The sequence below is a fragment of the Pan paniscus genome, chromosome 18 (genome assembly GCF_029289425.2).
Source record: "Pan paniscus chromosome 18, NHGRI_mPanPan1-v2.0_pri, whole genome shotgun sequence".
NCBI lineage: Eukaryota > Metazoa > Chordata > Mammalia > Primates > Hominidae > Pan > Pan paniscus.
The window spans coordinates 34,833,719-34,853,069 of NC_073267.2; the positions used below are offsets into that span (position 1 = coordinate 34,833,719).

Here is a 19,351-nt window from a genome sequence, read left to right on the forward strand (position 1 = left end):
CAGCTCATCTTCATAGTTCCATAGTTAGTCCTATTCTTTAGTAAATATAAAGACTATTAAAAGCCTCCATGAGGTGCACTATGTGTGTTTCTGGGGTCAGTCTTGTGCTTGACACAGCGAAAGCTCATTTTAGTTCAGTGTGAAAAACCAGACCTCATCAATTCATCACAACTAACTCCATCGGAAGCAGAGGATTGCTCCTCATCTGACTCCTCCTGTGTGAGACCTGATTCTCAGTCAGAGGCTGATGCCGGAACTGAGACCATCAGCCATAGAGAGATCGTTCCAGAATATGGTGTCATTAACCCCGCAGTTCACTACTGCACTTTGCCATGATTCAGGACTGGAACTCTTGTCATCGACTTTAAAGATCCTGGTTGAGAGAAAAGGCAATCTGAATGCTGGGCGCATCTATTGAATTAGAAACGATCGGAATGGCTCCTAAGTCGGGTGTTATGTCCTGAAAATAGGTGACAATGGCAAACCATCCACCCTGGTGTTGACTGACTTTAACAAGGTTCAGTTCACAGAGATTGAGGGCAGAAAAAGGAAATGGCCTAAAAAGGGTAAGTTTGCTGTGTTGCCCTCACACCACTTGATTCATGGTCCTGATCCTAAGGATCTCACCTGATACTTGGTTTTATAGGAAGGATGTGTAAAATTCCCAGAACGCTAGGAAACAGGGACAAAAACACTTCAAAGAGAAAGTTCATGAACTTGTTTCTGACCACAGGGCATCCTTCAGCACATGCTGTCTGGAGTGGCCTCCAACAAGGAGTGTGTGGTGAGGTGCTGAGAATGCAATGGGAGCAGGGTCCTGTCCCCATGCTAAAGAAGCTCACAGTTTAATGCAAATGAGAAGCCAGTGAGGACATCACTACTCCTGCTGTGCACTTGGGAACTAGAAACACAAAACCTGACTCTGGAGGGAAGCTAAGGAAGCATTCTACTCTTGAGTTGACATAAGTGCATCTGAAGCTTCTGATCTCCGATGAGAACAATGGGGGACACCAAACAGAATATAAAACTCATGATTGAATACATCAAATTGCTAACATGGCAGTAAACAGACATGAGGTGAAGATGGAGAAGAAGGAAACCCAGGACGAAAGTCAGCCTCGCATTTGGAACCCATTTCCCTGAGTTTCATTGCTGAATTCCAGAAGGAACTACTGAGATGCAAAGAAGCACAGCAGCTTTTGCACACATGCATGGGATTAGATGGAAAACAAGTGGATTGAGGGTCTGCCAATGAAAGCGACCCATACTGAAGTCCACTGGCTCTGGTTGAGACCCAGAAGAGTCATGCATCAGAATAAAGGTGGACAGAAAATACCCTGGCCTTTGTAGGGACTGAGCCTGCACTGACGACCTCAATTGCAGCCTGTATGGAGGACCCCTGACCATCCCCCAGAAGTAGACTCCCATCTCTTCTGCAGCAAGATAACATGCTACTAGGCCTCAATTCATTGCTAAATATTTTTTAACAAGTATCTCACATTTAACAGAAAAAGATCAGTCATATGGCAGCAAAATACAATGTAATATGACCAAAACATGAAAGACTGTGAAAATGAATCTGGAGGTGACCCAAGGATTGAATTCAACAATCCAGGCTGGGTGCGGTGGCTCACACTGGGAGGCTGAGGTAGGCAGATCACCTGAGGTCAGGAGTTCAAGACTAGCCTGGCCAACATGGTGAACCCCTGTCTCTACTAAAAATACAAAAATCTGGCCGGGCACGGTGGCTCACGCCTGTAATCCCAGCACATTGGGAGGCCGAGGTGTGCGGATCATGATGTCAGGAGTTCTAGACCAGCTTGGCCAATATGGTGAAACCCCGCCTCTACTAAAAATACAAAAATTATCCGGGCATGGTGGCATATGCCTGTAGTCCCAGCTACTCAAGAGGCTGAGGGATAAGAATCGCTTGAACCTGGGAGGTGGAGGTTGCAGTGAGCCAAGATCATGCCACTGCACTCTAGCCTGGGTGACAGAGTGAGACTCTGTCTCAAAAAAAAAAAAAAAAAAAAAAAAAAAAAAAATTGGCCAAATGTGCTGGCACACACCTGTAATCCAAGCTACTCGGGAAGCTGAGGCAGAATTGCTTCAAACTGGGAGCAGAGGTTGCAGTGAGCCAAGATTGCACCATAGCACTCCAGCCTGGGCGACAGAGCGAGACTCTATCTCAAAATTAAAAAAAAAAAAAAAAAAAAGGCTGGGTGTGGTGGCTCACGCCTCTAATCCCAGCACTTTGGGAGGCTGAGGCAGGTGGATTACCTGAGGTCAGAAGTTCGAGACCAGCCTGGACAACATGGCGAAACCCCATCTCTAGTAAAAATACAAAAATTAGCTGGGCGTGGTGGTGGGCACCTGTAATCCCAGCTACTTGGGAGGCTGAGGCAGGAGAATTGCTTGAACCCAAAAGGCAGTGAGCTGAGATTGTGCCATTGCACTACAGCCTGGGCAACAACAGCAAAGCTCCATCTCAGGAAAAAAAAAAAAAAAAAAAAAAGACAGAGAAAGGAAAACCAATGCCAGTACTAGCAACTCCTCTTCCCCCGAAAAAATGACAAACAAGAATGTAGGAAGGGAAAGGAATTATACAGCTTAAACTAATGAAGCAGAAAGGACAAACTCAATTTTGAACCCACTGAATTTGCCACAAATATTGTAGAAAATATTCTCAAGGACTTTACAGTTGTCTACTTTGATTGGCACATGGTTCATACAACAGTATTTGTGTCAAGGCACATCTTACTGTTTTCTGGCGGTCTTCCTCTTTCCATTGATTTTGTCATGATGGTTGATTTTCGTTGTCACCTTCCTCTTATGGATTTTCGCTCTAAATTTTCTTTCCACATGTCTCCATGGAGTAATGACGTCTTTCAGGCCAATTTTATTTCCTGGAAAGGAAGAAACTCTTTTCTTTGTGTGCATACAAATGGACCTCAGCCCTTGGTGAGAGTGAGGAGAAGAGAAGGTGAGAAACCTGAGGAAAAGAAGCTGTTCTTTCCCTTTCCAGGGCAAACTCATTTCCACACTATGGGGACTCCAAGAGAGCCATACCTTCCTGTCTACGTCGTTTGGACCTCCAGGCTCTCTGCTGTACATCCGTGGATCCATCATGTCCATTTCGAGACCAGAAGATAGTCTTCAGGAAATACACCTAGGAAATAATAATATAAGAATGACGGCTGGGCACGGTGGCTCATGCGTATAATCCCAGTACTTTGGGAGGCCGAGGCAGGTGGATCACGGGGTCAGGAGTTCAAGACCAGCCTGGCCAAGATGGTGAAACCCCGTCTCTACTAAAAATACAAAAATTAGCCGGGCATGGCAGCGGGCGCCTGTAATCCGAGCTACTCGGGAGGCTGAGGCAGAGAACCGTTTAAAGCTGGGAGGCGGAGGTTGCAGTGAGCCGAGATCACACCACTGCACTCCAGCCTGAGCGACAGAATGAGACTCTGTCACACACACACACACACACACACACACACACACACACACACACACACACACAAGAATGACATGAGGCTGGCACGGTGGCTCACTCCTGTAATCCCAGCACTTTGGGAGGCCGAGGCAGGCGGATCACCTGAGGTCAGGAGTTTGAGACCAGCCTCACCAACATGGAGAAACGCTGTCTCTGCTAAAAATACAAAATTAGCCAGGCATGGTGGTGCGTGCCTGTAATCCCAGCTAGTCGGGAGGCTGAGGCAGGAGAATCACTTGAACCCAGCAGGAAAAGGTTGTGGTGAGCTGAGATTGTGCCATTGCACTCCAACCTGGGCAACAAAATTGAAACTCTGTCTCAAAAAAAAAAAAAAAAAAAATAGGCCAGGTGCGGTAGCTCACGCCTGTAATCCCAGCACTTTGGGAGGCTGAGGCGGGTGAATCACAAGGTCAAGAGATGGAGACCATCCTGGGCAACATGGTGAAACCCCGTCTCTACTAAAAATACAAAAATTAGCTGAGCATGGTGATGCACGCCTGTAGTCCCAGCTACTCGGGAGGCTGAGGCAGGAGAACTGCTTGAACCCAGGAGGCAGAGGTTGCAGTGAGCCAAGATCCCACCACTGCACTCCAGCCTGGTGACAGAGTGAGACTCCGTCTCAAAAAAAAAAAAAAAAAAAAAAAAAAAAAATGACATGAATATACTTCACACAATGGAACTGTACACTTCAACACGGTTAGATGGTAATTATCATCTTATAAGTATTTTACCACAGGTTAACATGTTTCACAACTTGAAAAGGAAGTAATTACCTTCAGCTCTCTGAGTTCTAGAATTTGTAACATTTCACCCCCTGCTCCTTCCTGATCTGCACTGGAGCATTTTTCTTCTGTCCCTGCTCTACTCAGAGTTCACTTTCCCTTCCCTCACATCAGCTTCGTTGAGGCTGGTTTGAACTTAACGCAAAACATTCTCACTAATGACTGAATTCCCACCAAGATTTCCATATTATCACAGTATGCTTTTAATCTTCGAAGATATTAAATATTTGTTCTCATCATAGCTAAAATGCAATGCAAATCCCATCTCAGATGTGGGTCAGATACCTATGAATCTCCTGAGGTAGTCATTGAAATGACTTTTTTCTTGAGACGGAGTGTCACTCTCAACCATGCTGAAGTGCAGTGGCGCTACCTTGGCTCACGGCAACCTGCACCTCCCAGATTCAAGTGATTCTTGTGCCTCGGCCTCCCAAGTAGCTGGGATTACAGGTGCCTGCTACCATGCCTGCCTAATTTTTGTCTTTTTAGTAGAGATGGGGTTTCACCATGTTGGCCCATCTGGTCTTGAACTCCTGACCTCAAGTGATCCATCTGCCTCAGCCTCCCAAAGTGCTGGGATTACAGGCATGAGCCACCACACCTGGCCTGAAATAATATCTTTCAAATTCTTTGTAGAATTTGTTTTTTCCTGATTTCTGCACATAGGATAAAAAAAAAAATCATGTACTAGGATTTCAAGAGAAGCAATGGGTAATCTAAAAAGATGAAAAGAACAACCACGTCAATCCCACAGCTACTGCTAGATTTCATAGGAAAGGTAGCTGGCCCAGTTTGGAGCTAGGAGAAATGTCAAACACATGAAGAAATGACAAGCAAAGAAATGCCATCACGCATGAATGCTTCATGGCACCCATGATGTCCCTGCTTAGGAGGTAATGGTATAGATGACTAGATGACAACGACAAAGATGAGAGGCGCGAAGTTGTCCAAGTCCAACAGCTCAACTGAACTTTCCTAAATGGAATTGTTAAAAAGTGGTAAATTTAAAAACTTCCCCTGGCTCACGTGGTGGCTCACGCTTGTAATCCCAGCACTTTGGGAGGCTGAGGCGGGTGGATCATTTGAGGTCGGGTTTTGAGACTAGCCTGGCCAACATGGTAAAACCCCGATTCTACTAAAAATACAAAAATTAGCTGGGCATGGTGGTGGGCACCTGTAATCCCAGCTACTTGAGAGGCTGAGGCAGGGGAATCACTTGAAGCCAGGAGGTGGAGGTTGCAGTGAGCTGAGCTCACACCATTATACTCCAGCCTGGGCAACAGAGGGAGACTCGTCTTGGGGGTGAGAAAAGAAAAAAAAAAAAAAAAAAAAGCTTCCTCCAATTTATACCGAAAATTCTCTGTTCAGGACTAAGTGGCATAGAGAATGTTAAATGTGCCTAGATATCTTCATAACTCATATATTTTCTGTTTTCTACATATCTTGAAAGGCAGTGCCAAATGACGTGTAATTATCTAGGTGGTGAAACTGAAACATACTTCCTCTTCCCTTGAATATAAAAAAGCACTGTGGTATTAGTACTTTTATCTTGGATCATTGTTCAGAAGGAGGTTCAGCCCCCAGACGACCACATTTTTACTGTCATGAATGGCAAGACAAAATGTAGAGCTCAACTTACCCAAAGGAAAAAAGGCTCAAAAGACAAATTATGGCACAACTTAGCAGCCAAATTCTTACCAAGTACAGACTTTTGACATACTGATCTCTCTCCAGTTGCAAGTGGGAACATGCACTTTGAATGATGTCATTCAAAATTACCCTGCCCAGACACACTTTTCATTGATTCTCTTGGAGGGCAGTTCTAAGAGATTCTCTGGGGCTTTCTCTGCATCATGAGACGCAGTGCTGTTCTGCCCTTCACCTTCCGGCAGTTTGTCACCTCGTCCCTATGACCTCAGAGGAACTTTGTCTCAGGCCAATTGTTTGTTCCTTGGCCTCTTTCATTTCCCCTAAAAATCATTTGCTGCCCCTCTAAATGGCCTACATCTCCATCTATCTCCCTCTCCCCTCAGAAGAGGGTGCTCTTTAAGCATCAACCATCCAGCCCTTCTAGCAGTCTCATTTTTCAGCTGGTTCCCATGTTTATGCCTGTTCTATGTTTTTCTTTTCCTGTTGAGCTGTCTGTTGTCAGCTCATTTCTGCAGTGAATCTTCAGAGAGGAGACTGGAAGCTTTCCTTCCACCCATACGATAGAACTATAAAGCAGAAGAGTTTAGAAAGAATTTCCTATTTAAGTGACGAAACCTCATACTCCATTTGTGACAAATAGCACAAAGGTTAAAAAAACTTATTTTTGACCAAAAGCTCTGTTGACATTCTATTAAACAAACACTGACCTATTTAATTTTCATAATGTAAATGGCAGATATTTTCATAATTCTTATGCTAATAAATCATTTCCCTGATTTTTTGGGTAAAACCACATATTCATAATGAAGTCCAGAAACGTGAATTGTTTTATATAATTTATTCTTATTTGTGATTACAAGTATACCTCTACAGAAAGTTAGTATACTCACCCAAAGGTAAACTGTCCAGAGGGTAATGACAACTTTATAACTTCTCGGAAATTCAATAATGATACCTAACCAAGGACTTCCACCAAAGTCAGTCCCACGATGATGATGGTCAGCCAGAGTATTGATAACCTGGAATAATAATAGTTGAAATAATGAAAAGGTCAATGACACCGACAATATTTCACTCAGAAAGAATCATCCTTAGAAACCGTCAACCTCCTCCAAAAGGTAACCACATCCCTCAGGTATCACCGTGGGATTCCACTGCTACAAAAAAGAACAGAAGTTAGAAGTCACATGTTTTTCAGATGGCTGGTAGTGTTTTTAGGCATTGCAAATGTGGGGTGTTGTCTTTCTTGGTATAAAGCAGGGATATCCAATCTTTTGACTTCCCTGCCTATATTAAAAGAAGCAAAGTTGTCTTGAGCCACACCTAACATACACTAACACTAACAATAGCTGATGATCTAAAAAAAACCTCTTTTTTTTTTGAGACAGAGTTCCGCTCCACTCAGTCGCCCAGGCCGGAGTGCAGTGGTGCAATCTCGGCTCACTGCAACCGCCAGCTCCTGGGCTCAAGCCATTCTCCTCCCTCAGCCTCCCGAGTAGCTGAGATTACAGGTCTCTGCCACCATGCCCGACTAATTTTTGTATTTTTAGTAGAGATGAGGTTTCACCATGTTGGCCAGTCTGGCCTTGAACTCCTGACAGGCGATCTGCCTGCGTCGGCCTCCCAAAGTGCTGGGATTACAGGTGTGAGCCACCGTGCCCGGCCATTTTTTTGTTTTTGTTTGTTGTTTTTGAGATGGGGTCTCACTCTGTCACCCAGGCTGGAGTGCAGTGGTGTGCTCTCGGCTCAGTGCAACCTCTGCCTCTCAGGTTCAAGTGATTCTCCTGCCTCAGCCTCCTGAGTAGCTGGGAGTACAGGTGCCTGACAGTGCACTCGGCAAATTTTTGTATTTTTTGTGGAGATGGGGTTTTGCCATGTTGGTCAGGGTGGTCTCGAACTCCTGACCTCAGGTAATCTGCCCGCCTCAGCCCCCCAAAGTGCTGGGATTACAGGCATGAGCCACTGTACCTGGCCAAAATCTCCTAATGTTTTAAGAAAGTTTACAAATTTGTGTTGAACTGCATTCAAAACTGTCCTGGGCCACATGCAGCCCGTCACTCATGGGTAAGACAAGCTAAGTATAAAGTAATTATCTTTTCTTTTCTTTTTGTTTTGAGACAAAGTTTTGCTCTGTCACCCAGGCTAGATTGCAGTGGCATGATCTCAGCTCACTGCAACCTCCGCCTCCCGGGTTCAAGCGATTCTCCTGCCTCAGCTACTGAGTAACTGGGATTACAGGCGCCTGCCACCACGCTCGGCTAATTTTTGTATTTTTAGTAGAAACAGGGTTTCACCATCTTGGCCAGGCTGGTCTCCAACTCCTGACCTCATGATCCACCTGCCTCGGCCTCCTAAAGTGCTGGGAATACAGGTGTGAGCCACTGCACCTGGCCAGTAGTTATCTTTTCTTTAAAGTTATTTACTTGTTTTTTAAATTGATGTATAGCATTGGATGCATTTATTATATATCACATGGTAAAAGAATACCTCTAAATAATACTTCTCTCTTGGATTATATGAATCTTTGTCATTTAAATCTCAGCATAAGTAAAAAAAAAAAAAAAACAAACACAATGAAGAGATTACTTCATTCACAAATAAGTATCAAATTTTAGTGCTTAAAAATTAACAAGGTGGGCCGGGCGTGGTGGCTCACGCCTGCAATCCCAGCACTTTGGGAAGCCAAGGTGGGTGGACCACGAGATCAGGAGACTGAGACCATCCTAGCTAACACGGTGAAACCCATCTCTACTAAAAATACAAAAAATTAGCAGGGCATGGTGGCATGTGCCTATAGTTCCAGCTACTTGGGAGGCTGAGGCAGAAGAATCACTTGAACCCGGGAGGCAGAGGTTGCAGTGAGCCGAGATCACACCACTGCACTTCAGCCTGGGTGACAGAGCGAGACTCTGTCTCAAAAAAAAAAAAATTACCAAGGTGGAGATCATGAAAATGGCATGAATAGTGTGGGATTTCTCTAAGATTGTTGATATTAATTCCATTAGACTCTTATGTGAGTGAAGATGAAGACTTCCCCTGAGTAAGTTCAGACAGCTTGTGATAACATTTCTACATCGATTCCTCAGGATTTAACTATATATCCTTGAAAACATCTCAATTTTAAATGTTTCTTTCAAGATGGTGAATTAAACAGAGATAGCCCTTCATCAGGTTGAACTGCGCATATGCTGAGTCTGAAATGGAAATGATGGAGTTAGAGAACCATACAACAATGGTAATGATTTCAGAAACATGGTGTTGAGCAGAACAAAGCAGACACAAAAGAGTACCTATGGCATGGCATGCATCTGTATACGCGAAATTCCAGAATAAGCAAGCTAACCTATGATAAGAAAGAGACTGGCTGGGAAGAGTGAGAGTTCACTTTCTGGGGTGACATAATAGTGTAGATCTTGGCTGGGCACGGTGGTTCACGCCTGTAATCCCAACGCTTTGGGAGGCCGAGGCGGGCGGATCACCTGAGGTCGGGAGTTCAAAACCAGCCTGACCAACATGGAGAAACCCTATCTCTACTAAAAATACAAAATTAGCTGGGAGTGGTGGCACATGTCTGTAATCCCAGCCACTCGGGAGGCTGAGGCAGGAGAATCGCTCGAACCTGGGAAGCAGAGGTTGCGGCGAGCTGATATTGCCCCATTGCACTCCAGCCTGGGCAACAAGGGAGAAACTGTCTCAAAAAATAAATAAATAAATAAAATAATGTAGATCTTGAAAGGGGGTTGGTTTATGCTGGTGTATGTACTTTCCAAAGTTAGTAAACTTACACTTAAGGTTATATATTTTGGCCAGGCGCGGTGGCCCACGCCTGTAATCCCAGCACTGGGAGGCTGAGGCAGGCGGATCACGAGGTCAAGAGATGGAGACTATCCTGGAGAACATGGTGAAACCCCGTCTCTACTAAAAATACAAAAATTAGGCAGGCGTTGTAATCTGAGCTACTCAGGAGGCTGAGGCAGGACAATTGCTTGAACCCCAGAAGCGGAGGTTGCAGTGAGCCGAGATCTTGCCACTGCACTCCAGCCTGGGCGACAGAGTGAGACTCTGTCTAAAAAAAAAAAAAAAAAAAAAAAAAAAGTCATCAAACCAGATGACACAAATCAAATGACATTTCACTTTGTTTTGGTCCATTTTGTTTGTTAGAGACAAGAGTGCAGCGGGGCCATCTCGGCTCACTGCAACGTCCAGCTCCTGGGCCCAAGCGATCCTCTCACCTCAGCCTCTCCAGTAACTGGGATAACAGGTACACACCACCAGGCCCAACTAATCTCTTTTGGAATTTTTTGTAGAGATGGGGTTTCGCTATGATGCCCTGGCTAGTCTTCAACTCCTGGACTCAAGTGATCTGCCCACCTCGGCCCCCTAAACTGCTGGGATTACAGGCCTGAGCTGTGTAATTTCATGCCGCGTGACACAGCCCAGTAAAAAGGAAGAAACCCCACGGGTCCAGCGTCTACTCACAGAGATGCACTGATGGCTGATAAATTCCAGCAGGAGCCCAAAGAGGAGCCAAAAGAGCATCCACCGCACCCACATGTCCTGGTCCTTTCAGGGCGCCCTGAGGCGGCCAGGACAGAGGTGGAGGTGGCTTAGGGCAGGGGGGAGGGAAGGGGACGGGGACCGGGCCGGGATCTGAGTTGGGGAGGGGGAGGGGAGGGGGAGGGGAAGGGGAGGGGAAGGGGGGAAGTAAGGGAAGGGAAAGGAGGAGAAGGGGGCTGTTGGGCACCTGGAGGAGGTGGAGGAGGAGGAGGAGAAGAAGAAAGGGGTCTGGGAAAGGATCCGGTTCAAATTAAGTTCTCAAGCGCTGGTGGAAGGTTTAGCTACAGGTCACGGAGAAGATCAGGGAAGCAACAGGACACGCGGGGCAAGGGAGCGTGAGGCTTAGGAGCAATCAGAGGGAGACAAACAGGTTCTGCTATCCACCAAACCTTCTTCGGTCTGGGCCCTCCCTTAGCAACCCTGGGGCTTTATACTCCCTCTCCACCAATCCCTGATGACCCCGGTGGTGCCTCACAATGGACAATGCCAAGTAGCTCCTGCATCATTCCAATGACCCCTCCCCCATCTCAGTCTTCCACTCTCCTCCCAAGGACAGGTCCTCTCTGGAACCTTCACAAACCTGATTTCTGGTCCTCCCCAACCAGCTCCCTGTCCCTGCTTCTGGGCGCTCCTTCCTTCCTGAGCTCCCAGGGTTCCTCAAGGTCACTTTTGGCGACAAAACATAAAAAATAAATGATGGCAGGAAGAACCTCATACCCAAGCAGAGTGCCAGGTTTTACAGCCTCCGCTCAGCCATTCATATCCTAAGCAACAAAACATCAGCAGGATGCGGAAGGTCCCGATAGTAAACCATCTCCATCACATCCATGTAGCCATCCGTCCATCAACCTGTATCTCAGGAACAAATGTAGATACATTCATTTTAAGCATGCATGGTATATTTACAAAAATTAACCTGACTTATTTTGTTCCAGCAAATCTCAATATATTGGAGAGCAATCAAATCACACAGCATGTTTCTGATCATATAACTGCTAGAAGTCAATGATTAAAGCTAATTCAAAATTATTATTTGCTTGGAAATTCAAAGTGCCCTTATAAGACATAAACATAAGAAAGAATCCAAAATGAAACAAGATTGCCTTTCAACTCAATGATAAGATCATAACATGGCAATAAAATGTCTCCCTCCGGCCTGGGAATTCCTCTTTGTGCCACAAGGTTGTGTGATCTCAAATCACCCCTAACCCACCTAGACATTTTAACATCCGAAACCGAGTGATGATGTCCTTATCTATATCATCTTACTGCCCGTGTGTGTGGACTTTAAATTCTGAACCCAAATGAAGGGGAGAAAACCAAGTTGACTTTCATGATTGACCTCTCAGGGATGTCCAAGGAATCTGTGCATTTCAAGAAACAAAGTTCATCAGCTTCTCTCCTAAGGTATTTGCTCACAATACCCAGAGGGCTTGGCAGCATCATGTGTGATGGGTGGGGAGCTCCAAGCAGGTGGGAAGCACCCAGGGGCCTGGTGACCAGGACAGACCCCCACTGTCCATCACCTTTCCTGGCCCTGTCCTCAGCTAAACTTCCCACAGGCCTTCTGCCCGATCACACAGAGTGTGCCCAAACTCTCTCAGGCCTCTGGCAGCTGAAAACCACTGCTTTAAATCCCTTTACCATTTACTATGACATACGGTTATTGTAAACAGGAAATATTCTATTGATGCTACAAATGGAAAGCCAATGCCTTTACCATAAATAGAAAAACAACCCTAAGAAGCAAGCAAAACAAAAGCAAAACAGGGGCTGGGTGTGGTGGCTCATGCCTGTAATCCCACCACTTTGGGAGGCCGAGGTGGGCGGATCACAAGGTCAGGAGTTCCAGACCAGCCTGGCCAATATGGTGAAAACCTGTCTCTAATAAAATACAAAAATTAGCCGGGTGTGGTGGTGGGCGCCTGTAGTCCCACCTACTTGGGAGGCTGAGGCAGGAGAATAGTTTGAACCCAGGAGGCAGAGTCTGCAGTGAGCCGAGATTGCACCACTGCACTCCAGCCTAGGCGACAGAGCGAGACTCTGTCTCAAAAACAGCAACAACTACAAACAAACAAAAAACAGGGTTAACAAAAGTATGGAATTCAATTCTATTTGTATGCTGCAGCCATGTTCCAGCCCTAGATTTGGCTGGGCATGGTGGCTCACGCCTGTAATCCCAGCACTTTGGGAGGCTGAGGCAGGCGGATCACGAGGTTAGGAGTTTGAGACCAGCCTGACCAACATGGTGAAACCCCGTCTCTACTAAAAATACAAAAATTAGCCAGGCATGGTGGCACATGCCTGTAATCCCAGCTACTCAGGAGGCTGAGGCAGGACAATCCCTTGAACCCGGGAGGCAGAGGTTGCAGTGAGCTGAGATCGCGCCATTGCACTCCAGCCTGGGCAACAAGAGCAAAACTCTGTCTTAAAATAAAAAAAAAAAGCCAGGCACGGTGGCTCATGCCTGTAATCCCAGCACTTTGGGAGGCCGAGACGGGTGGATCACAAGGTCAGGAGATCGAGACCATCCTGGCTAACATGGTGAAACCCCGTCTCTACTAAAAATACAAAAAATTAGCTGGCCGTGGTGGTGGGCGCCTGTAATCCCAGCTACTTGGGAGGCCGAGGCAGGAGAATGGCGTGAACCTGGGAGGTGGAGCTGGCAGTGAGCCGAGATCGCGCCACTGCACTCCAGCCTGGGTGACAGAGCAAGACTCTGTCTCAAAAAAAAAAAAAAAAAAGAGGCAAAACTAATAGTATAATTTATAAGAAAGGAAGATTAACGAATTGGCTGTGATACTTGGTACATTACCACAAATTTTAAAACATGAAGTGAAGATTTTACCAGAAAACAGCAGAACATCAGTACTGCCTGTGATACAGATGATAAACTGGATTTTTTTTTTTTTTTTTTGGAGATGGAGTCTTGCTCTGTCGCCCAGGTTGGAATGCACTATTGCGGTCTCGGCTCACTGAAACCTCCACCTCCCAGGTTCAAGAGATTCTCCTGCTTTAAGTCCCAAGTAGCTGGGACTATAGGCGCGTGCCACCACACCCAGCTAATTTTTGTAGTTTTAGTAGAGACGGGGGTTTCACGATGTTGCCAGGCTGGTCTCAAACTCCTGACCTCATGTGATCTGCCTACCTCAACCTCCCAAAGTCCCCGGATTACAGTCAGGAGCCACCACACCTGGCCTTAAATTTTTTATAGGCAGAGTGCGGTAGCTCACGCCTGTAATCCCAGCACTTTGGGAGGCCGAGGCGGGTGAATCACCTGAGGTCAGGAGTTTAAGACCAGCCTGACCAACATGGCAAAACCCTGTCTCTACTAAAAATACAAAAATTAGCTGGGCGTGGTGGTGCGCACCTGTAATCCCAGCTACTTGGAAGGCTGAGGCAGGAGAATCGCTTGAACCTGGGAGATGGAGTTTGCAGTAAGCCGAGATGACACAGACTCCGTGTCAAAAGAAAAAAAAAAAAAAACAGGAACAGAAAACAAAACAAAACATATACAAAAGAAATAAAATACATTTAGGCCAGATGCTGTTACCTGCTGAAGCCCTCTCTGTTCAAAATGGAGATGAGGAAACCTTGGAGATGTGTTAAAGATATAATAGCCAGCCGGGCGCGGTGGCTCATGCCTGTAATCCCAGCACTTTGGAAGGTTGAGGTGGGTGGATCACCTGAGGTCGGGAGTTCAAGACCAGCCTGACCAACATGGAGAAACCCCATCTCTACTAAAAATACAAAAAAAAAAAAAAAAAAATTAGCCGGGCATGGTGACGCATGCCTGTAATCCCAGCTACTCGGGAGGCTGAGGCAGAAGAATCGCTTGAACCCGGGAGGCAGAGGTTGCGGTGGCCGAGATCACTCCATTGCACTCCAGCCTGGGCAATAAAAGCAAAACTCTGTCTGAAAAAATAAACAAACAAACAAATAAATAAATATATAAAAAGATATAATAGCCAATGAGGTAGTGTGTGCTTGTAGTCCCAGCTACTTGGAAGGCTGAGGCAGGGACATCCCTTGAAGCCAGGAGTTCGAGGCTACAGTGAGCTCTGATGGCACCACTGCACTCCAGCCTGGACAACATAGTGAGACCGTGTTTCAAAAATAAATAAGCAGGGTGCAGTAACTCACACCTGTAATCTCAGCACTTTGGGAGGCTGGGGTGGGTGGATCACTTGAGGCCAGGAATTTGAGACCAGGCTGACCACGAAGGTAAAACCCCCATCTCTACTAAAAATACAAGAAAAAATTAGCCAGGTGTGGTGGTACGTCCCTGTAGTCCTAGCTACTCAGGAGGCTGAAGCAGGAGAAACGCTTGAACCCGGAAGGTGGATGCTTCACTGAGCTGAAATCGTGCCAATGCAATCCAGCCTGGGTGACAGAGTGAGACTCTGTCTTAAAAACAAAGAAAAACAAAAACAAAATGCTGGAGTCATGCTGAGCATAGGGAATGTGAAGGCCCTGGATTGAGACAGGCTGAGGGAAGGACAGCTGTGCCCTCTCCTCCTTCTATTCAGCCCATGGGTTCTATGTTCTTAGAGTGGAGGGCTGAAACCCCTGCATTATTTAAAGCATTATTCTTTCTGTCTGTCTCATTTCTGTCTCTTTCTTTCTCTGTCTCTCTCACATTCAAACATGCATGGTTGGATTTACCAAGTTAAATACAGGTATATTATGACTCCAGTGTTTGTAGCTTGTCAAAGCATCCCCTCATGATTTGTTTCTTCCTGTGGCTTCTACAAAAAAAAGAAAAGAAAAAAAAAGAAAGAATGAAAGAAGAAAGAAAGGAAGGAAGGAAGGAAGGAAAGAACCCAGAGAGCTGGGCATGGTGGCTTATACCTGTAATCCCAGCACTTTGGGAGGCCAGAGCGGGCAGATCGCCTGAGGTTGGGAGTTCAAGACCAGCCTGACCAACATGTAGAAACCCTGTCTCTACTAAAAATGCAAAATTAGCCAGGCATGGTGGCACATGCCTGTAATCCCAGCTACTTGGGAGGCTGAGGCAGGAGAATTGCTTGAACCCGGGAGGTGGAGGGTGTGGTGAGCCGAGATCGTACCGTTGCACTCCAGCCTGGGCAATAAAAGCTAAACTCTATCTCAAAAAAAAAAGGTAAAAAATTAGCCAGGCGCAGTGGTGTGTGCCTTTAGTCCTAGCCACTAAGGAGGCTGAGGCTGAGGTGGGGGGATAGTTTTAGCCCAGAAGTTTGAGGCTACTGTGAGCTATGATTGTGCCACTGTACTCCAGCCTGGGCAATGGAGTGAGACCATATCTTTAAGAAAAGCAATGCATAATGAGATACTACTTCATATCCACTAGGATGACTAATACTCAAAAAGAGAATAATAAGTGGTGAGGATATGGAGAAACAGAAACTCTCCCACATTGCCGGTAGGAAAGTAAAATGGGGCCTGCCACTTTGGAAAGCAGTTGGAAAGTTTAATAAAAATGTAAAGATAAATTGATCCAGCAATCTTATTCCTAGGTATCTCTGACTGAGAGGAATGAAAGCATATGTTTACACAAAGTAACATAAACTCGCCTCCTGAGTAGCTGGGATTACTGGCGCTTGCCACCACACCCGGCTAATTTTTGTATTTTTAGTAGAGATGGGGTTTCATCATGTTGGCCAGGCTGGTCTCGAACTCCTGACCTGAGGTGTGATCCACCTGCCTCAATCTCCCAAAGTGCTGGGATTACAGGTGTGACCCACCTTGACCAGCCTAAATTCAACTATTTGAATTATATATATATATGGTATATACATAAACATATATATAATATATAAAATAAAATTCAATTATATATATTTTAATTAAACCATTTTTTTTTGTTCTGATGGGGTCTCACTATGATGCTCAGGCAGGTCTCAAACTCCTGGGCTCAGGATATCCTCCTGCCTCAGCTTCCCAAAGTGCAGGAAGGTGTGAGCCACCATGCCCAGCCAATGGTTGAATGGTGTGTGTGTGTGTGTACATACGTACATACACATACAGATTATTTATTTATTTATTTATTTTTGAGAGACGGAATCTCACTCTGTCGCCCAGGCTGGAGTGCAGTGGCGCGATCTTGGCTCACTGCAAGCTCCACCTCCCAGGTTCACACCATTCTCCTGCCTCAGCCTCCCGAGTAGCTAGGACTACAGGCGCACGATGCCACGCCCAGCTAATTTTTTGTACTTTTAGTAGAGACGGGGTTTCACCATATTAGCCAGGAGGGTCTCAATCTCCTGACCTCGTGATCTGCCCGCCTCGGCCTCCCAAAATGCTGGGATTACAGGTGTGAGCCACCGCTCCCGGCCACATATACATATTTTAAAGAGTGATCTTCATCAGAAATTCTAGATGAAAAGATAAAAGTAAATATAATTTTTTTAAAAAGGAATAAGGAAATGTTTTCCCAAATGCCTCTGACAAATTACCCCTTGTGATTTATTGGCCCAAGGTGTGGCATGGGGACTGGCTTGCACTGACCGGCTTCGTCCTGGGTTCTGGAAGGGAGCAGCTGGTCATGGAAGCTGGGGCTAGCATCAGTGCCCGTGAAGCATGTGGGCTGTGGGTAGGGACCATTACCTAATCAAAAATCAGGGGATTGCAAGAAGGTGAAAGTGGATACTAGGTGGACAACTACTAAGGTGTCAATTACACCCAAGACTGGCCACTAGATACAGACCCCTCGCCCTGCATTCTCCAGCCCGTTATCCACATCCTGTCTCCTACTTCTCTGCCCACTATGGCAAAGGGAGGCAGAGTGGGGGTGGGAAGAGTCACTGCCTAAAACATGGCTTTCCTGCAGGGCGACCAGCTGTCCTGGGACTGAGTGGTTTCCTGGGACATGGGACTGAAGGTGCCAAAACGGGGGAAGTTCCAGGTGAACTGGGAAGGGTTGGTGACCTGGTCACCTCACCAAACAGAAATAAAGCAGCACTCCTAATGAACTGTGGATCCTGTCATCAAGCACCAATGGCTGCTGATACCACAAAGAGACAATTGGTGATTGTGCGTCTGTGAGGAAAGCACGCTCAACACCATTTTTGAAATATTTTTTGGCAAAAAGATTGAACATAAATACAAACAAGTCTGTAGATCCAAGTACCAATTCATAGGAAATACAGACTGTGGAGTGTTTAAAATGGAAACTTACTGGGCGCAGTGGCTCACGCCTGTAATCCCAGCACTTTGGGAGCCCGAGGTGGGTGGATCACCTGAGGTCAGGAGTTCGAGACCAGCCTGGCCAACATGGCGAAACCTCGTCTCTACTAAAAATATAAAAATTAGCCGGGCGTGGTGGCAGGCACCTGTACTCTCAGCTACTTGGGAAGCTGCGGCAGGAGAATCGCTTGAACCCGGGAGGCGGAGGTTGCAGTGAGCCAAGATCGCGCCACTGCACTCCAGCCTGAGCGACAAGAGTGAAACTCTGTCTCAAAAAAAAAGAAAAGAAATATTAGCTACTTCAGAGGTTTGTTGTGAGCACTGAAAAAGGCAGTGATTTGTTGGGTGTGGTGGCTCATGTCGGTAATCCTAGCACTTCGGGAGGCTGAAGTGGGTGGATTGCTTGAGGCCAGGACTTGGAGACCAGCCTGGGCAACATAGCAAGACACTGTCTCTACAAAAAATTTGAAAATTAGCTGGGTGTGGTGCCTGCCGCATGCCTGTAATCCCAGCTTCTTGTAGGGGAGGGGGCTGAGATGGGAGGATTGCTTGAGCCCAGGAGGTCGAGGCTGCTGTGAGCCATGATGCTGTGATCGGGCCACTCTACTCCAGCCTGGGCAACAGAGCTAGACCCTGTCTCAAAAAAGGAAAAAGAGAGAGAAAGGAAGGAAGGAAGGAAAAAAGACAGTGACTGTCAAAGACTTTGGTAAGGGCTTAGTAAATGTCAGCCACAGTAGTAATGACAGCAATACTTGCTAAGCCTTTTCTATTTTATTACTGTGCACGTCGGTGATCTCATGCAATCAACTCAGCAACCTTGCAAAATAGGTATCATCATCTCCATTTAAAAGCAAGAAACTGAGGCTTAGCAAGGTGAAGTTGTGTGACCAGCGCTACATAGCTGGTAGGAGGCAAAGCAGATTCCCACCAGGCTCATGTGACTCCAGGGTCCTCCTGAGATGTTAGCCTCAGTGAAGTTTTTAGCCCAGATCTTCATCTCCTCTTGCCAGGATTTCTGCTATTCAAATGCAGCCACAGGAATCCGAGAAGAACCCGGTTAACTAAATCAGCAGCAGCTTATTCAGGCGGAGAAAATATACAGCAGCCCTGAGAATGCAGCTTATCTTGCTTTGGGCTTACTTTTGAGTGAGAGGCTCTTTTAGCCAAGCCCTGGCCAGTCTCCTCACTTGAGCCCTGGCTCACCTGAGCCAGCCTCTCAGAGCCTTATGGAGCTGGCTGGACAGCATTGGAAGTAAAGGGCAGCCTTGCTCCCTCTTCTTTAACACCGTTTAGGATTTCTGTGTAGTTACCCAGAGCGACATTGGGTGTCACCTCTGAGTCACTTGAAGCCAGTTTCCCCCGGAGGTTGATGAATGTGGCCTTTCCCCAGAGATTCTGGTTGTCTAAGATCTATCTGCTTTGGAGATACAGTATATTCATTGCCAACACTTGTGCCCCCGACTTAACAGGAATATCTGGTTCTCATTTGTCCTCAAAGAAGAGTGTTCTCTGCAACCACATAAGCCTTGAATTTGTTTTTTAATTATTATTTTTTATTTTTCCCGAGATGGAGTCTCGCTCTGTCACCCAGGCTGCAATGCAATGGCACGATCTTGGCTCATTGTAGCCACCTCCCGGGTTCAAGGGATTCTCCTGCCTCAGCCTACTGAGTAGGTGGGATTACAGACACCTGCCACCACCC

General features: G+C 46.2%; 1 protein-coding gene and 1 pseudogene across 1 annotated transcript in view; both read right to left on the minus strand.

The window, feature by feature from the left end:
- Window positions 1-19,351, minus strand: part of LOC129394257 (uncharacterized) — a 69,288-nt gene that overhangs the window by 44,026 nt on the left and 5,911 nt on the right. Inside the window, 4 exon segments of the mRNA XM_063598075.1 lie at window positions 2,762-2,906; window positions 3,070-3,169; window positions 6,819-6,947; window positions 18,578-19,302. Coding sequence (XP_063454145.1) covers window positions 2,762-2,906; window positions 3,070-3,169; window positions 6,819-6,947; window positions 18,578-18,646 — 443 coding nt within the window. The 5' untranslated portion in view covers window positions 18,647-19,302.
- The window catches only part of LOC117976208 (eukaryotic peptide chain release factor GTP-binding subunit ERF3A-like), a 42,004-nt pseudogene continuing 36,691 nt past the window's right edge, over window positions 14,039-19,351 (minus strand).